This window comes from Arvicola amphibius, chromosome 4 (assembly GCF_903992535.2).
Source record: "Arvicola amphibius chromosome 4, mArvAmp1.2, whole genome shotgun sequence".
Taxonomy (NCBI): Eukaryota; Metazoa; Chordata; class Mammalia; order Rodentia; family Cricetidae; genus Arvicola; species Arvicola amphibius.
Window position 1 is genome coordinate 42,885,830 of NC_052050.1, and position 19,121 is coordinate 42,904,950.

General features: G+C 48.6%; 1 protein-coding gene across 2 annotated transcripts in view; it reads right to left on the reverse strand.

The window, feature by feature from the left end:
- Positions 1–19,121, reverse strand: part of Slc46a1 (solute carrier family 46 member 1) — a 35,150-nt gene that overhangs the window by 1,874 nt on the left and 14,155 nt on the right. Inside the window, exons 2-7 of one of the 2 annotated variants that reach the window (XM_038324656.1) lie at positions 16,478–16,526; positions 15,371–15,458; positions 5,279–5,767; positions 4,076–4,928; positions 2,271–2,354; positions 27–183 (exon numbers count right to left, since the gene is read on the reverse strand). In XM_038324656.1, coding sequence (XP_038180584.1) covers positions 27–183; positions 2,271–2,354; positions 4,076–4,928; positions 5,279–5,506 — 1,322 coding nt within the window. In that variant the 5' untranslated portion in view covers positions 5,507–5,767; positions 15,371–15,458; positions 16,478–16,526. The remainder of the gene's footprint in view (positions 1–26; positions 184–2,270; positions 2,355–4,075; positions 4,929–5,278; positions 5,768–15,370; positions 15,459–16,477; positions 16,527–19,121) is intronic. The other variant, XM_038324657.1, reaches the window with a different exon arrangement.

Genomic DNA, 19,121 nt, shown 5'->3' on the forward strand with positions numbered 1-19,121 from the left:
CAGGCGAGGTCAGGACCCTCCATTACCCAATCAGAATGGCCGGGATGAAGAGGAGGCCAGCTCCCAGGAGGAAGGGGAAGCCCTTCATGAAGTTCAGAGTGGCTGGGTAGAGTGAGTTGAAGACGCTAGAGGCCACCAACATGGCCAAGCTGTTCACACAGGCCACCGCAGAAAAGAGAGCACCTGGAAGAGAAGAGATGCCATACCCAGGGTCAAGGGAGGGCAGTGCCACCTCACCAGCTGTGTGACCTGGGCGAGACACCTGGCCTCCCTCACCTGTGCCTCCTACTCAGTGCTGTGGTAAAGACTCAATGACGTTACACACGGGAAGTGCCTGGCAGAGGGGCTGTTAGGCACATAGCTGTCAACTGTTATTAAATTCACAGAAAAGCCTGCGTGGGGCCTCTTACTTAAAAAAAAAAACCCTACTTTATTTAATGTGTATGGGTGCTCTGCCTGCATGTGTGCCCCCGTGCCACGTGCATGCCTGGTGCCCTTGGAGACTGGAAGAGGGCGTCAGAGCTTCTGGAAATGGAGTTACAGGGGTTGTGAGTCACTACGTGGGTGTTGGGACTGGCACCCACATCCTCTGCAAGAGCAGCCAGTGTGATTAAACGCTGAACCGTCTCTGCAGCCCCAGCCTGGTTTGTTTTAAGAAATGGTCTCGGGTTGCCCTTAAACTTGTAGCCCTCCTGTCTCAGCCTCGAATGCTAAGATTACAAGGCAGTACCACCATGACGGCTTCTTTAAAAAAAATGTGTTATTACGTTCACGTCACTTGTGCCAGGCATGTGTGTGGCGGTCAGAGGACAACTTTCAGCAGCTGGCTCTCTTCTCCCATGTGGGCCCTAGATAGCGAGCCCGGGTCATCACGTGCGGCGGCAAGAGCTCAAAAGCCTGCCGAGCCTTGCCAGCTACACGTGATGTCTACGAGAGCGTGCCGGCTTTCCCCTCCTGAAGCGTCATTTGATCCCATGTTCCACACTCACAGCCGTACCATCACTGAGGAGCTGAACTTCCTGGGTCGCTGCTCCGCCTTCTGTGTATGAAGGACAAGAGCTACTACGTGGACTGCCAGTAGTTTTAAAATGGAGAGCACCTATCACAGGTGGCCTCCGAGAGGGGCCTGCTATTTTCCCACAGTGGGTACAGTGAAACGTGCTGGGTGGGAAAGGTCCACTGCGTGCAAACATGGTGAAACGCAACTGTAATGCCAGCTCTTGGGAAGCTGAGGCAGGAGGATTTTACTTCAAGGCCAGTTTGGGCTACTTAGCAAGAAGACCCTGTTTCAAAATAAACAAAAGCAAAAGTATATTGAATGAATGAGGCATTTCAGCAGACACCCAAGCCTGTGCCAGAACCCAGCTTTGTAACCCAGTTGTTGCAAAGCGAGCAACAACACAACAGATACAGAGACCCAGCTGCCAGACTCGAAGGGTCTACAGTGTCCCAGGGAATAAAGGCCTGATGTGACAGATGAAGAAACAGGTCCAGAACAAGCCAGAGCTGGAGCCCAGCTACAAGACCAAGTGCTCTTAAAAACACATGGAACGGAGGTGCGCGCAGGGAAGGGTGTGTGTGAGTGTGTGTGTGTAGCTGGGTGAGCACCAATGCTACCATGAGGACCAGAGTTCGGATACCACATGAAAGCTAAGTGGGTGTAGCGGGCACCTGTAATCTCAGGGCTTGAGAGGTGGAGACAGGAAATCCACGAGGCAAGTAGTTAGCTAGACTGCCCAAGTCAAAGACTCCATGTTCCTCAAAACACTGAAGTCACATACATGTGAACGCATATACATATGCACACACGCATCCCTATCCCATTATTTACCGAGCAACCTTGAAGAACTCAGTTTAACCCTCTAGGCCTCTCTTTCTTCATCTGACAACTGGGAACAATGAAATCTCTGACATAGGTTGTTTATTCCCTCTGGGCCTGCATCCTCTGACCCCCAGCATGGCAGGAAACCCTGGTATCATCACACCCACTTCACAGATGGGAAAGACGAGGTCTGAAGAGATAAGCTCTGCTGTGCTGCTGTGGTTACTCAGAACTGCATTCTGCTCTACCGATAGCAATCTTAGTTCTGAGGCACAAAACCCCACAGCATCGGTCCCTAGCCAGCTCTGAGCACCTGGTAGAAGAGCATCTGTCTTGGCTGCTCACTCCTCCAGGTTTGAGGGCAGAAGGCAGACCCTCCTTGGCCAGAACTGCCCATCCAGGCAACACTGGACATGAGGGACCAGGGACAGATGACTCTGACACTCACCGTGCTCCGACTCGCTCACCAGCTTGGAAAGCTTGGCCCGGATGACAGGTGTAATCACCAGTGACAGGAAAAGCAAGCCATATCCTGCAAGAGAAACACTAGTCAGGAAAGAGCCATCAAGGGCGGGTGTCCTGAGAGCAGCTGGGCTCCTACATACAGCCCAGGAAGGGCAGATGTGGACCCAAGAGGAAAGGACAGCAATTTTCCTCAGCTCACCGGTGCATCTGCTCACTCTTTCTAAATGAGAGCTAAGCCCTACCAACTGCTTCTTCAGAACACCTCCAGTGGCCGCGTGGCACTACAAGGGAGATGACAGGACCCAGAAAATGAGCATGGGCTTTGGGGTTGGCCCTGAGTTCAAACCCTGTTACCACTGCTTACTGTGTGCGTGTGTTACCTTGTCAGAGGGTGGTTGACCAACAGCCTCAAAGACAGGCCCTGAACCTGTGACCTGTCTTCTGTGGTAAATGAGTCTCTACAGGTTTAAGCAGGAAGGACCTTCAGGGAAGCTCTCCCTTCTATCAGACTGATAAAGATGGGCCCGGTCTCAAAGGAGGCCTACCACAGCAGTCTCAAGCCTATGGGATAGAGCCTCAGTGTCCTTGAGGGAGCAGGGACATTCTGATTTCAGCCCGGGCCTCTAGCACTGAGAGACTACCAGCTACACAGTATGTGGGAATTTCCTTCAGCCACCCTGGGATAAGGAGGTGGCATCGATGAAGGACGAGAGTTGAGGGCATACCATGTGAGTTCCTTTGCTCCTGCCATCCAGCTACCTATAGGCATACGATGTTTGCAATTCTGCTGAGACTCTGTGGTACAACATCTTTATCTCAGCACTTCTGAAGGCTGTGGCCTTCAGTGAATGGTCCCCATTCCCTGTGGCTTCACTGTTGGTCCAGCAGCAGAGTTAACATAGCTGCTGGCTATCAAGACAGATGACTGCACAATGCAAATCCAGGCTCCAGCAAGAATACTTTTTATTTTTAGAAAGTTAACCTCTGGGGCTGGAGAGATGGCTCTGTGGTTAAGAGCACTGATTGCTCTTCCTGAGGACCCAGGTTCAATTCCCAGCAACCACATGGCAGCTCGCAACTCCAGTTCCAGGGCATCTGGCACCCTCACACAGATATGCAGGCAAAACACCAATGCACATAAAATTTTTAAAAAAGAAAGTTAACTTCTTCATTTTCCAGCCAGCTGCCCTTTTCAGGAGAGTGGCGAGGGGAGCAGCCTCAAGAGGAAGGGAAAGAAGAGGAAGCGAGTCAGCAGGAATGTCAGAAAGTCTGGCGTCTTAACAAACACAAAAGAAGGCAGAGTAAGGTTGTTAAGGCCTGTGAGTCCCTGGGAGATAGAGGCAAAAGGATCGCAAGTTCAAAGTCATCTTCAGCTACACAGAAAATCACTTGGCCAAGTCTGAACTTGTCTCTAAACAAATAAACAAGGATCCCTGAGGAAGGGCCCTGTGATTCTTATCCAAGAGCCAAGGATCAAGACATTAGCAACATGGACTTTGCTTAAGAACACTGTAAATAAGCTATGAGAGGCCAAGGGGTGAAGCAATTAGCTCATGAGCTATGCTCTTGTCTTTGCTCTACATTCCTGACAATATTTATGATTGATAATGTGCACTAATTACTCTAGCTACTGACGCTTTATATTTTCTATATATGAGAGAAGGTATTTTTCTGGGGTTTCTCAGTTGTCTGTCCTCTGCACAGGCTGAGAGTGTAACTCTGGGTCCAAAGACACAGGCTTGAACCACATTTGGGAGCAATGCGAAGATGGCCCCGTTTTCAGTTTACCTGTAAACATGAGGGGTGTGGTGGTAGCGAACGCAAAGACCACCATGCCCAGGATGTTGAAGGACAGGCCGATCTCAGCCACCCAGGTGTCTGCCAGGCAGTACTGCAGAAGTTTTAGGCCCACCAGGCTGGTGAGGTAGGGTATGTGCTGGGCTGCCGAGCCGTAGCCAACCAGCTTGGAGTCCCAGCAGAGGGGTGTGCTCAGCTCATAGAGCGTCATGATGTCTTGAGCCCCAAAGTGCACAGTGACCACAACGAAGATAGCCAATGAGTACAGGGCTAGATGCTTCCTGGACTTCTCTGGGGCTGGGACCGCATACAGCCGGACAATGGATCGGTGATGATGGAGCGTGAAAAGCCTGGTGGACTTTGGCTCCTTCACTGTCTCACCAAAACAGAACGCTGCATACAGAGTCAAGACGATCAACAGGGCCAAAGCCAGCCAGAAGGGGTTGGCATAACCCTGGGCCCGGAGCCAATGACCCCCGAGAAGGCTTGCCAGGGTCCCAGCCACACCAATGCATGCTTCCAGCAGAGCCATGCGGAAGGTGCGACTGTGTTTGGAGCTGACATCCGCCACAGAGGCAAAGCTAGCGGCCAGGAGGCCATTGAAGTCTCCTAGAAGGGCACAAAGGGCTCGGCCAAGCACGAAGAAGCCAACGTGCAGTTGCAACTGCACCACAAAGATGTTCACCACGACCTGGACCAACAGGCCAAGAGAGGACAGCACCAGCAGTGGGCGGCGACCCACACGATCACTCCAGGCTCCCAGGAGGGTGGACCAGAAAAGTCCCACCAGGAAACCGCCCAGGTTCATGTAGAGGGTCCAATGGGAAGTCAGGGTCTCCACTTCCTGTGAAAACAGAATCGCCAGGGCGCAGGCCCTTGATTTAGTTAGCTACCATCATCAACCTGGCAGCTACAGGGTTGAGGTTTTGCTTTGGAGCCCTAAGCCTCTTGAAATGTTCGTTGAACTCGTAAAAAACGGGCCCCGGAGAAGCATTCCCTCCGTCTCCGCACTTGGGTTAACCCTCAAGGCCAGGCATTCTCTGAGTCCACTACCTGCACCCCAAAGTACGGGAGGCCCCCTTTGCTCTAGCTCCGCCCACCACGCCATGTGCGTCCCCTCTCCCAGGGACCCCATCTTCCACAGGCCTCGCCCCGTGCCGTGCTCCGCATTCACAACCCCGTGGTTCCCGCTACCTGCATGACGGGATCCGCGCTTTGGTTCCCGCAGTTTCCCCTGTGGCGCGTGCCATTGTAGCCGAGCTCGGTGCTGAACCGGTGCCACAGGTACTGCGTGGTGAGCGGGCCTTGCAGGACCACGGCAAAGTTGGCCAGGAAGACGACGGGCTCCACGGGGCCGCGGAACAGCACGGCCGCCCCGGGCATACTGCGGGACGACCCCTTGGGTTTCACGCGCCCCTCCATGCACGAACGCGGAGGGGCTGGCACCTCCGAACCAGCTGCCGGAGGCCCGGGTCAGTCAGCACTGTCTGCGCCGGCGCGGGCCTCCTGCTCCTCTCCCTGTTAAAGTCTGGAGGGGCGGGGCATGAGATCTCAGCCTCCAAAACTTTGGCCTGGGTGCTCTCGGCTGGGTGTAGTCGAGTTAGGATCCTTGCTGGGTGACCTCACTCCAAACAGCGCAAAGATACCGCCTTGCTGCAGCCCTCCCTCCTGGACCCAGGAACACTCAAAAGAATAATTAGAGTATCAATAATTAACATTTATCGAACATTCACTTTATGCTGGGGTCAGAAATTCTGAGTGTATTATCTATCTCGTGGCAACCTTATAAACTAGCCATTTATTGGTCCGAATCCAGAGATGTGGAAGTCAGGTCAATGGGTACGCAGGGCTAGAACGCAAGACTGCTGTGTGGCCTCTACAGCGCTGCCTAGGGGCATCTGTGCATCTGTACAGGGAAAGCTGAAGCCTGAAGGCTCGCACTGGAGCACTTCGCCTGGAAGAAAAGCTGCGTGGAGGCGGGGCCTATTGGCACATGCTATTAATCCCAGCACACTAGAAACAGAGGCAGGTGGATCTTTTTTTTTTTTTTTTTTTTTTTTTTTTTGAGACAGGGTTTCTCTGTGACTTTTGGAGCCTGTTCTGGAACTAGCTCTTGTTGACCAGGCTGGCCTCGAACTCACAGAGATCCGCCTGCCTCTGCCTCCCGAGTGCTGGGATCTCTGTGACTTTGAGGCTGTTTGGTCTACACAGATAATTTCAGACCAATCAAGGCTTTACAGTGAGATCTTATCTTGAAAAAGAACAAGATCTGGTACCTTAAAAGTGCCATTACTATCATTACTATTTGTATATACTTTCAGACCAGGCTAGCCTCAAATTCATAGAGATTCTCCTGCCTCAGGATCCTGGGTACTGGAATTAAAGGCACGCCCCTTTGCTGTTATACTCAATAGCTATGGCTATTAATGACTAGTAGGTTGTCCCTTGCCCCTGCTCCCACCCTGGGAGCCTTTTCTGGTCCTGAAGTTCCCTTAGGGAGCAGAGATGAGATGAGCAAGGGCATGGTTGAGACTCCTGGGTACGGTCCTGTGCTTTTTTTTTTTTTTTTTTTTTTTTTTTTTTGGTTTTTCGAGACAGGGTTTCTCTGCAGCTTTTTTTTTAGAGCCTGTCCTGGAACTAGCTCTTGTAGACCAGGCTGGCCTCGAACTCACAGAGACGGTCCTGTGCTTTTGTGTGCTCCGGGTTGTAGGAGCTGGGCCAGAAAGCAGATACCTGCACTGTTGTTGAACAACGCCGACTTCCTGCCTGTCGGGGCTTTTGTGTTATTGCCTGAGAAAGGAATTCACAGTAACAGCCCTCCTCCCTTCATTTCTTCGTTCATTCATCTCACACCCTAACTGATGGCCGTGGAGGTCAGAACACAACATCGAAGGAAACAGACAAAGCCTCCCCCACCTCCCCACCTCCCCACCCCTAATTTGACAATTTCTAGATTGAGGGCGAGAGACAAAGACCAGACTGAGTAATCAGTGTAGAGTCCAAACATAACAGACATTTTAAAGAGTATGAATAGGGGCTCCTGGTGCTCATGTGGGGACCTGGGAGCAGAGTCACCAAAGTCCCCAAGAACTACCAGGGTCCCATGTGTCACCTGAAGGGCCCTGATTCTTGGGGTGGAGAGTGGTTTCATTTCTGCCTGGGCTGACCAGTGACTATCATCTTTGAGGCAGTAAAAGTCTAAGGCTCAGAATGAGTGGATGTCAACCCTCACATGGGCTTCTAGAGAGAAGGAATTCTGCTTCAAGTAAGCAGGCTGCTGTGCACATCCGTCCACCACACTCCCCTCTATCCTGGCCCATACAGAGCACAGGAGAGACTGGCTAAAATCGTGGTTCTCAACCTGTGGGTCAGGACCCCACAGGGATCCAATAGCAGATATTTGCAGTACGATTCGTAACAGTAGCAAAACTACTCTTATGAAGTAGCAACGAAAATAATTCTTTGTTTGGGGGTCTCCACAACACGAACTGTATTCGAGGGTCACAGCATTAGGAAGATTGAGACCCACTGGGCTAAAACCTTGCAACTATTTCCTATATAGGAGCTAAGGTCAGGAGCCGTCAGGGTCTCTCAGAGGAGAGTGGGGCAGGGTGTGTGTGTCTCGGTCTATGTGTCCATTAACTAAAGGCCTCTCCAGACCCTTTGCGGCTTTCACTTGGTAAACGACAATTCTACACAAGTCTGGCTTGCTGAGTTCACTGGTCTTTTCTACAGGAGCACGGGAGACAGCCGTTTCATCAAAAGGCTCACTCTGGCAGGGATGATGGCCGTCTGGTAGCTGCATAGCCAGAGTCCCCCTTTCAGTCAGCCTTCAGTCTGTATCGTTTTATGCCCCCAGAGGCATCCTGCAGCAGGGGCAGGATTACAAACCACAGGGCGAGGGCCCAGAGGGAGGAAAAAGCCAGACTCTCAGTCGTGGCCCGGTCGTCCTCCCCACTCCCTCCTTCTTTGAGGGATGGTCAACATTCCTTGAACATAGCTCAGCCCATCCAGTGATTTCCACTTCACTAGCGAAAGTCAAGTCATCCTGAACGCCACAGTCACCTGGGCCACCTCCACCCTCTCCTGCTCTACCCACCCCATTCTGGCCTCCCCCTCCCTTCACTCTGGTTTCCCTGGCCTCCACAGGGTCTTTCGAATCTGCCCCTCAATCTTGTTCCTGCACCTATCATTTCGCCTACCTGGAATGCTGTTCTCCCAGACGTCCACGCCACTGGCTGCCCCACCTCTGCTAAAAATGTAGCCTGGCCCTGTGATTTATGACAGCCACTCCCTACCCCTCCTCCTGTTGTTATGAGTCTCTTGTCTGCGTTTGTTGTCTGTCTCCCTTTCCTAGACGCCAAGGATCTTGGGTTCTTCAGTCCTGTATCCCCAGCCACCAGAATGGTACCTCGCACATGGTAGATGCTCTAAAGCTGTTAAGAGGAAAGGGTTCCTCAGCTGGAGCCCAGGGCCATGCAGAGACCTGTCCATGTGGAGCTGCGCCGGGGAGGGCAGAGTCCAAGAATTTATACTTAGAAGGAAGCCACGCGATCACCTGTCAACCACCCTCTTGGAAGACAGAGAGAATCAAATGACGTTGCTTTTCAAATCTCCAGAGCAAGAACGATGTGATCACAGAGCCGAAGGGCTACAGACCGGCTCTGTTTGAATTTAACATCATAGTTAAAAGGCACACAACAGAGCAGTACAAAAATGTCTGTCCTCCAAGCCCCTACTATCTTGTACCAGGGACCTCACACTAGCTAAGCAAGGAACTTCTCACTGAGCTAAGTCCTCAGGCCCACAAAATGTTCCTTAAAAAGTGTGGTAAGGGGTCTGGAGAGTTGTCTCAGCAATTAAGAGAGCACTTGCTGTTCCTGCAACAGTTTTTCCACCATCCACAGGGCAGCTCAGTGTCTGTAACTTCAGTTCAGGGACCTGACACTCTGTTTTGACCTCTGCAGGCACCAAGCATACCCATGGTACACAGACACACATACGGGTAAACACTCATATACACAAAATAAATCTTTTAAAATGTTTTAAATCATGATGACAGATAAATTTTCTTACTATACATGATAACAGTATTAAGATTTCTCCATATGGGTACTGGAGAGATGACTCCACAGTTTAGAACACTGGCTGCTCTTCCAGAGGACCCAGGTTCAATTCCCAGCTTTCCTATGGTGACTCACAGCCATCAGTAACACCAGTTCCAAGGGAATCTGCTGCCCTCTTCTGGCTTCTTCAAGCACTGCACACGGTACACAAACATGCATGCAGGCAAAACACTGTACACATAAAGTAAATGTTAAAAAAAAAAAGACCTAAGCTGGTGGTGGTAGTACATGCCTTTAATCCTAGCACTCAGGAGGCATAGGCAGACAGAGGACAGTCAGACAGACACAGAAAATCCCTGGGTTTTTTTGTTTTTGTTTTTGTTTTGTGTGTGGGGGGCAAAAAAACTTTTTTAAAAAAGCATTTCTCGAGTGGGTGGTGGTGGTGCACGCCTTTAATCCCAGCACTCAGGAGGCAGAGGCAGGTGGATCTCTGTGAGTTCAAGACCAGCTTGGTCTACAAGAGCTAGTTCCAGGACAGGCACCAAAGCTACAGAGAAACCCTGTCTTGATAAACCTAAACAAACAAACAAACAGATAAATAAATAAATAGCATTTCTCCCTATTCAGTAATTGAATAAAGACTCAGTCCTCCTGAGAGTTACTGCACAATACCATGGGTCACATACACAAGCTCTACCCCAGAATGTGAACACAGCACACACACACACACACACACACACACACACGCACATGCACACGCACACACACACACACATGGCTCTAAATAAACAGGAAAGGATGTGACTTCTCCTTGGTATGTTGGAGAGGAAAGTGTGTTGTAAATAGGCAGAGGCAGGGACATCTGGGAGAGTCCAGAGTGGTCCTGACCCTGAGCCGTGTAAGGATGGGGGTGAGAGGAAGGGAGAGGGGAAAGAAAGGAAGCAGGTACAGCCGCCAAGAAGCCCAAAGAGGATGGGTAACCAAAATGGTTGATTATAAAGGGAAGGGCAGCTGGGGGTCCAGAAACAATGTGTGAAGGAGTGTGAAAGGGACTCTCCAGAAACAATGTGTGAAGAGGTGTGAACAGGACTCTCTGGAAACAATGTGTGAAGGGGTGTGAACGGGACTCTCCAGAAATAATGTGTGAAGGGGTGTGATCGGGACTTTTTGGAAACAATGTGTGAAGGGACTTTCTGGAAACAATGTGATCAAACTTCATCAAGACTCATGATTTATTTGTTTTGTTTCTGTTTTTTTTTGAGACGGAGTTTCTCTGTGTGGTCCACCAAGACTCTTAAATCCTCAGATTCCACAAACCAAAGGGATTAATCTGAAGTATGGAAGATGACGTTATATACCACATTTTTCAGAACACTATGATTACAGTAAAAAAAAAAAAACTTGTAGATGGAGCTGGAGCAGCTCAGAGGTTAAGACCAGTCAATGCTTGTAGCGAGTCTTTCTTTGTATCACCAACCCCCAAATAATGACATGGAGACTTATTAATTATGAAAACTTGGCCTTTAGCTTAGGCTTGTTTCCAACTAGCTCTTTATAACTTAATATTTTCATATTTTAAAATCTATTTTCTGCGAAGTGGCTCTTTATCTCTCCTTAGTACAACATATCCAGCTTACTCCGAATCTGCTGGCGAAAATCTACATGCCTAGATCCCTCCTCCCAGTTCCTCTCTCTGCCTGGAAGTCCTGCCTGTCCTCTCCTGCCTAGCTCTTGACTGTTCAGCATTTTATCAAACCAATCAGAAGGCTCCTTAGGCAGAGACACATCTTTACAGTATACACTAAAAAAAGATTATCCCACAACAGATGCTCTTGGAGAGGACCCATGTTTGATTCCCAGTACCCATATGTCATCCACAACCATACAAAATTCCAGTTCCAAAGAATCTGATGCTCTCCTCCAATCTCCTAGGGCACAAGGTACACATGTGGTGTATATACATGCACGAAGACAAAATACTCATACACATAAAAAATAAATAAATCCTTCTGGGCATGGTGGCACACACCTTTAGATCCAGGACTCTGGAAGCAGAGGCAGGCAGAGCTCAGTGAGTTTGAGGCCAGCCTGGTCTACAAAAGTGGGTTCCAGGACTCTCAGAGCTGTTACACAGAGAAACCCTGTCTCCAAAAACAATAAACAAACAAACAAATAAATAAACTAAATCAATCTTAAAAAAACAACACAAACCTTTCAGACAACCTGTGTATCTGAGACAAGTGAATTATAATTATATATACACTAATACATACAATCTACCTCATATTATATAGAACTCAGAGAATGTGACATTAAAATGATATATTCAAAAATAATATATTCAGAGAGATTGCAATAATACATAGGTAATACACGATATTTGGGAAAGAGAGAAGTCGTTCATGAGAAAAGTTCCAGGTTGGAAAAAAATATACAAAGTCGAGATCAGAGCCATGGCAGAGAAACGTTAGAGAGGTGAGGTAAGAATATTTTCTTTGTTTTAAAATATTTTCCATTCTTCTCATGTAAGCACATTTTTATCATGGAAAATATCAAACTTTTAAAAGTCTGATGATGTTCCTCCTTCTTAAACCTGTCCTGCTGCAGCTGGCAGAAGTGGATTCTGGGAATGCCACTGTGAATCTATCGGGCGCCTGGCAGTGCTGAGGGACTTCGAAGATGGGTACAGTTGATTCTGTAACGCAACTGTCGCTGAGGAACGAAGGGAACTGGTCCCAGCTGCACATACTCAGTGCTGTAAACTCGCCCTGGTGAAACTGCCTCCGAGCGGTGAGACCGGCAGGGTTTAACAGCAGGCAGATAAAGGGGGACACAGCGATCTCCTGGCACAATGATGCTGCTGGTGCAGGAGGATTGCTTCACCTAAAATGCTGCCATGTGGATCAATTTAAATATTATATCTACTTCCTCACCACACCTGTATAGAAGAGATATCACAGATCCTAAGATATCACAGTTTCTAAGTGGCCTGCCTGACCACTGGCACACTCTGCTAACATCTGCATGTGATATCTAAGTTATTGTTTAACTTCATCAGTACATATAATCTACCCCTTTCCTCTCAAGCCTGGGTCTGGAAAACCCACTGGGACCCCTCTCCATTAGCTTCATCTGTCTTTGCCTCTTAATAAACCCCTCCCTCTGTTCATGCTCCACGTGCTTCCTTTCTGTGCTTGAAGAGAGAGGGGCTTCCGCAACATCGTGGTTTTTAGCTACTCTGAGCACAGTTGCAACCTCCCTACAGACTGTCCAGGGCTTTCTATATCTCATGCTTTAGTAGGTGGTTCTGAAGTAGCTACTTTTCTGCTCCTGTGATAGCACACATTGTCCAAAGGCAACATAGGGGAGCGAGAATTTATTTCGCCTTTAGGTTCCAGAGAGACAAGAGTGCATCATGGCAGGCAGGCATGGCAGCACACGGCAGACAAAGCGGAAGAAGCAGGATGCTGAGAGAGACCACATCTTCAATTGTAAGCGTGAAGAGAGAGAAAATTGGAAGTGGGGTGAGGTCATAAACAAAGCCTACCCTCCCAGTCCATGACGCCGTTCCTCCAGTTAGACTGGACAGACCTCCCCAGACAGTGCTGCCAACTAGCGCCACCTGTCAGCAACCCCATGTTCAACTATCTGAGCCTGTGGAGGTTGTTTCTTGTTAAAACCACCACAGACTTCTTACCAGCAATACCCAACCCATCTTGCTTGGTCAATTTAGATTCCTTCCAGCCTTCAAGTGGGATCCACTTCTGGGCCATACTTTGTGGGTGGTTTGAATTAAAACGACCCCTATAGGTCCAAGGGGAGTGGCACTATTAGGAGGTGTGGCCTTGTTGGAATAGGTGTGAACTTGTTGGAGGAAGCATGTCACTGGGGGTGGGCGTTGAGGTCTCAGATGCGCAAGCCAGGCCCAATGTCTCCCTCTCTTCCTACTGCCTGCCAGTCTAGACGTAGTTTTTAGCCACCTCTCCAGCACCTTGTCTGCCTGTGTACCATCATGCTTCCTGCCATGGTGATAATGGACTGAATCTCTGAGCTGTAAGCCAGCCCCAATAAATGTTTCCTTTATAAGAGTTGCCATGCTCATCTCTTCATAGCAATAGAAACCCTAAGACATACTTCTAGGTAAAATTAGTCCTTGCCTTGTGTGCACTTCTGAAATACTATGACATGACTTAAGTTCTGGTGTAGAACCATCCACAAGGCTGATTAAAGATTGTTGAGAAGTTGGAATATTGCAGGCCCACACCTAATTATAATTTATCTTTAGTTATCCCCACCCACCATTACTAGCTGTTCATTTATCACCTCTGTGTCTGAGCTAACATATCCTATGACTATCAGATCAAGCCTCTGAGTGTATATTAACTTAGCAGACCACTGGCTTCAACAACCCCAAAGCTAAGCTGTCACCACACAGCACCTGAGTCTATAACGGAGGGCTCCCCGGTCTTTGCTGTACCCCACCCTCTAATGCCTCCACCAGTGTACTTTTAAAAAGAGTGACTTGTGACTGTCTTGTTCTGTTACTGCAAAAGTGTGAAACAGCTCCCAAGTTGGGACATGATATTCGGGGTGATCTAAATCTGTGTTCTTGGGCCATGGCTGATATCTGGCTCCAGATTAAACTATCTTTTCTCATTGCTACCCTCAGGTTTGGAGCTTGGCAAAGTCTCCTCTATCTACCCATCTTTATTTCTTTACTCCTCTCTTCTTGGTTCTTTGGAAGTATTTTTTATTATTTTTGTTTTGTTTTGTTTTTGTTTTGTGAGACAGGGTTTCTCTGTAGTTTTGGAGCCTGTCCTGGATCTAGCTTTTGTAGACCAGGCTGGCTTCGAACTCACAGAGATCAGCCGGCCTCTGCCTTCCTAGTGCTGGGATTAAAGGCGTGGGCCACCACCACCTAGCTCTACTTTTTATCTACCTCCTCAGTTAGCTTCTTTGCAACATTCTTTGTGTATGTGTGTGTGTTTGGGATGATACACCCTTAACAATTTGCAACAATCTCAACCTAGTGCCTTCTGTTGACCCCCTGAGGTTTGCTTATGAACAGCTTGACTTTCATCTCCTCTTCTTAGGGTGCTAGCTTTCCTCAGTGTTCTGAGCCTGTCTGCTCCTGACCCGACTACCTACAACCTCTTCCCTGGGTTTAGAGAAAGTATTCCTTTCCATTTGTCCTGTAGAATAACTCTTCTGGCAGAGCATCCTCTGGACTCCTGTTTATCTGAAATAGTTTTCGTTTTACCTTGGTTGGTTTTGCTGGGTACCAAGGTCTAGGTTGGCAGCTGTTTCCTTTCTCATCCTCTGAAGATGTCACCCTTCTGTGTTTTAGACCCCCTCACACATAAACAAATAAACAAAAGTGGTGGGTTTGTTTTCTGTTTTGAGACAGAGTTACTGTACATAGCCATGGCTGTCCTGGAACACTTTAGCATGCCAGGCTGGCCTTGACCTCACAAAGACCCTCCTGTCTTTGCTTCCCAAGTGCTGGAATTAAAGGTGTGAGCATCACACCTGGCTCTTTTTCTTTTTAAGTCCTTTAAGACACCCAGCCTCAGGAATTCTCTTGAGAACCCAGAAACCGGCAATATTAACATGAGCAATGAGTGGTGGGTGCTGGAAGGAGCTGTGCTCTCTCTTCCTTCACCACTGGTCCACTCACCTCAGGAATACCTACTGCCGGCTGCCACTTACCACCCCTTCCCTGAGCTGTGACAAATCTGGAAATAGATTCTTAAAGATCTACAGGGCTGGACAGGGCTTTCTCCATATGCCAAGCCACTCTTCCGAGGGTCTATGAAGCATAATTTTCTCAATATAGGTCATTTTCATTAGCTCCAGGGAACACTTTGGTGTCCGGCCCAGCGTGGTCTGGAAGACAGTGAGACTGGAGAACTCAGGAGGTCAGGAGCCCAGACAGTGCCTCTGGATCCTAGCTTGTTCACAGCAGTTGGAGGGGCTGTGTCCTGATGGGTTGGAGGGGCTCCTGTCATCTGTGCCCAGAGCTCACAGGGCAGGACGGGCACCGTCTACAGTAGACGAGGTACAGCTGTGGCTGTGGACAGAGAGCCACGTAGAGCCAGGTAGAGATATTACAAGTGACAAGGGATCTGGGCAGGGGGCCGTTTCAGGATGGACAAAGTGGAGGAAGAGGAAAAAGGAGGAAGGAAAGGATTGCTGAAGGAGCCACAAGAAAAGGATTTACTGGTTAGGGTAGTGGCTGAGTCCCAGAGAGGCCCAGGGAAACCTTGGCAATCAGGGGTCGACAATGAGCAGGTCGGAAGTGTCAGCAACTGTGGTAAGGGAAGAAGAAACAGAAATTAGATCACAGCGGGCTAAAACTCCGCACCCCTACTCCCCACATAGGGTCACTCTTAGAGCAACTAGCGGGCAAGCCACACCCCAGCCTAGGCTGAGATCAGCACCTCTGCCAGAGGCAGGACTGAGGGGTATGGAGGGACAGGCAGGCCTGAGCTAATGCTTGTCCACCCTGAGGTTCTTTAAACAACTGAGACAGCTTTTTAAGGAAGACTAGCTGCTCACTTCCATTAAATGTCTGACCCTGGGGGGAGAGATCACATCCTCCATTCCTCTCCTTAGCCTGTCTTTCTACCTCAATTCCCTTCCCATCCACCCTACTCTCTACCTGCCCAACCCCGACTTTCCCTGGATCCTCCAGCTGCTTAAGGGGTCTCCTACATTCTCATCTTGATCTGTTTCCAGCCCTTTCTCTACAACAGTGCTTAAAACTGTGAAGAGTGCCACCTCCATGTTTATGTGTATTTAATTGTGTGTGTGTCTGTGTGTCTGTGTGCTTGTGCCCTGGGAAGTTAGGAGAGGCTGTTGGATCCCCCGGAGCCGCTGGGGTTCAGGCTCTATAACAGGATGTTGAGAATGGAACCGTAGTCCTCTGGAAACACAACGAACCATCTCTCTAACCCTAGGTTTTGTTTTTGAGACAGGGTCTTTCTGTGTAGCCCAGGCTAGCCTCAAACTCTCCATCCTCCTATCTCTGCTCCCAAATGCTGTTTTTAAAGGTGCCACCCCGCTCTGCATGAATCTCATTTTGTCACTCCCCTTTAAAAGACTTCCAGTAGTAAGAGGCTCTCACTCACCTGACACGAGCTCCCTTGCACTTTGGGCATGCACTACACAGAGTCCAGACACCTGTCCACCGCTCCCTGCTTGGAAGCCGCCCCTCCCTCCCTGACATTGGATCATCTTCCTGCTCAACCCACCAGTCTCCCTTCCTTCCCCAGGAAGCCTATTCCCCATCTGGGTTCACTTTTCCTGGGGACAGATGACTACTCACCCCAGACTGGGCACCAAAGACCGGTCTGTGGAAGTCTCTGAGACGCTCCCTGCCAGCAGAGCGACAAGACTCAGAAAGAAGGAAGGCATTTCGGCTCAACACAACTCAGTAGCCAGTGTTGGTTCAAACTTTGGGAGTCTGACTCCAAGCTGTTTATTTTAGGCATATTTAAGCACAACACAATTTAGTGAAAATTATTCTGGTGATAATTAACTCAATCCTGCGTGCATAACAAAGCATACATAAATCTCCTTAAGAAACAAAGTAAGCTAAATAAATATCAGACATGACTACATCAAAACTCTTTTTAAAGGTCATAAAGGTAGGTTTTATAGATTGACTGGGAAAATAACAAATTTATTATGAGAGTCTGGGGGAGAATCTCGTGCTGGAAAAAATCTCTGCCCACACGGATAGCACAAAGATCATCCAGCTTCAAAGAACAATGTCCACTCTAGCCTTCTGGGAGGGAAACAGGCTTTGCCTTCCTTCCCTTGAAGGAACAACCTTGTGTGCCTAACATTGCAGGCTTCCTCAGTGTGTGTCTATGAGCACCTCCATGGCAAGCCCCCGCCCCCCTACACGGACCAAAGTAAGGATTTCACCCATGTCTAGCTTGGTAAACCGTAATAGAACCATGGTGAGTGGTTGCCTGAGGGACCCATTGCAAACAGCTTCATCATTCAAAAGCCTCACCCCATTGTAAATGATGATCGCCCATCACTGTATAGGTGGAGTCCCTGTCTTAGGGTTTCTGTTGCTGCGAAGAGACACCATAACCACAGTAACTCTTATAAAGAAAAACATTTAATCAGGTGACTTACAGTTCAGAGGTTCAGTCCATTATCATCATGGTGGGACATGGGGGTATGCAGGCACACATGGTGCTGGAGAAGGAGCTGAGAATTCTACATCTTTGATCCACAGGCAACAGGAAGTAAACTTGAGACACCGGGCATGGCTTGAGCATTTATGAAACCTCAGAACCCACCCCCACAGTTACACACTTCCTTCAGTAAGAACACACCTGCTCCAAGAAAGTCACACCTCCTAATAATGCCACTTCTTAGGAGTGTATGGGAGCCAATTTCATTCAAGCTACCTCAGTCCCCCATTCTCTTAATCTAATATATATATCACCAATGGTCTCTGTCTGGACCAGATGCTTCCAGGTTCTTGGTGCATCGTGTAAAGAATGACACACACACACAAACCGTAAAGCAACAAGAGAAAGTGCAGGCCTGGGGCACTGCTAGAGGGCAGGAGGCTCTGGTCACTCCTGGGCTTTCCTTTATTGGGTCTGGAGACCACTGGTTTGTTGTTAAGGGGTGGGTTGTGGGTGGTTTTCAGTTCTGATTGACAGCTGTGGGTTATATACGCCTTGTAGACTCTACATGTCCTTGTGATGCGTCCAGCTGCAATCGCATGAGTGTTCAGTTATACAGAGGCACAAAACAGTACGGAGAGTTTTTCTCTAAAAGTTGATTTTGACACAGTCTGCCTTGATACACATGCACCCAAAACCAGTCTGAGCTGGACTGACGCACAAACCCTACTCTCAGGATACATTTCAGGATTTTTGGCCACAAAGGGCGGAGGTACTATGGGTTGATAGGGAACTATAGGTCCCTATAGAGCTACTAAGGGTTGATAAGGAGTTATAGGTCCCTATAGTGACCACACTACTGTTTGGAGTGGGGTTTGCAGGCAGCTCAATGCAGGTGGGGTCCTAAGTAGCTAAGTACATTGCTGGAAAAGAGGATTGTGTAAACCAAGCCATGCACGGTCCCTGGTTGCTAAGTGATCCCTATGCTTGCTGGTGTCATATATACTCGAACAGCTGGGGGCGTGACACAGGAGTCTCTAATTCTCCTGATCCCTTCTTTCTGTGAAAGAATGTCAACAGTCTTCATCTGTCTGAGGGGTGATTGTGGGTGCTCACAGCTGCTCTGATAAAGACAGTAATGGCTTTGTGATTGGAGGATAGTACTCCGCAACACCCTTTCCAAGTGGGTGTGGCCAGACCCCTCTTCTTCCTTCTGAGAGTACTGGACGGTTGGCTCTCTGGGGAGAAGTGTCTTCTCTTGTGACACTGGCATGCTGTGAACAAAGGGATGTGTTAAGTCATTATGAATACTGGGTTTAATCCCCAGTCCTGTGCAAGCAAGCTGGGTGTGATGACACACTCTGGTCATCCCAGCACCTGAGAGGTGGAAGCAAGAGGATCAGGAGTTCAAAGTCATCCTCTGCTATGTGGGTGTTTGAGACTAGCCTGGGCTATAGGGGAAAAAATTTAAAGGAAAAGACTGCTATCAGGCATGGTGTGGCTGTAACTTTTTCCTCATTGAGGGATCACTGCTTTGCAGAATAAATAGTATATTTTGTTTATTTTTTAAGCATTGAAAATGCTATATATATATATATATATATATATATAGAGAGAGAGAGAGAGAGAGAGAGAGAGAGGGTTTCTCTGTATAGCCCTTGCTGTCCTAGAACTACCTTTGTAGACCAGGCTGTCTTAAATTCACAGAGATCCTCCGGCTTCTGCCTCCTGAGTGCTGGGATTAAAAACATGCACCATCACTGCCCAGTTATATGTATATTTGAATGTGTTTTGTGTGCATGTGTGTGTGTGTTTTGT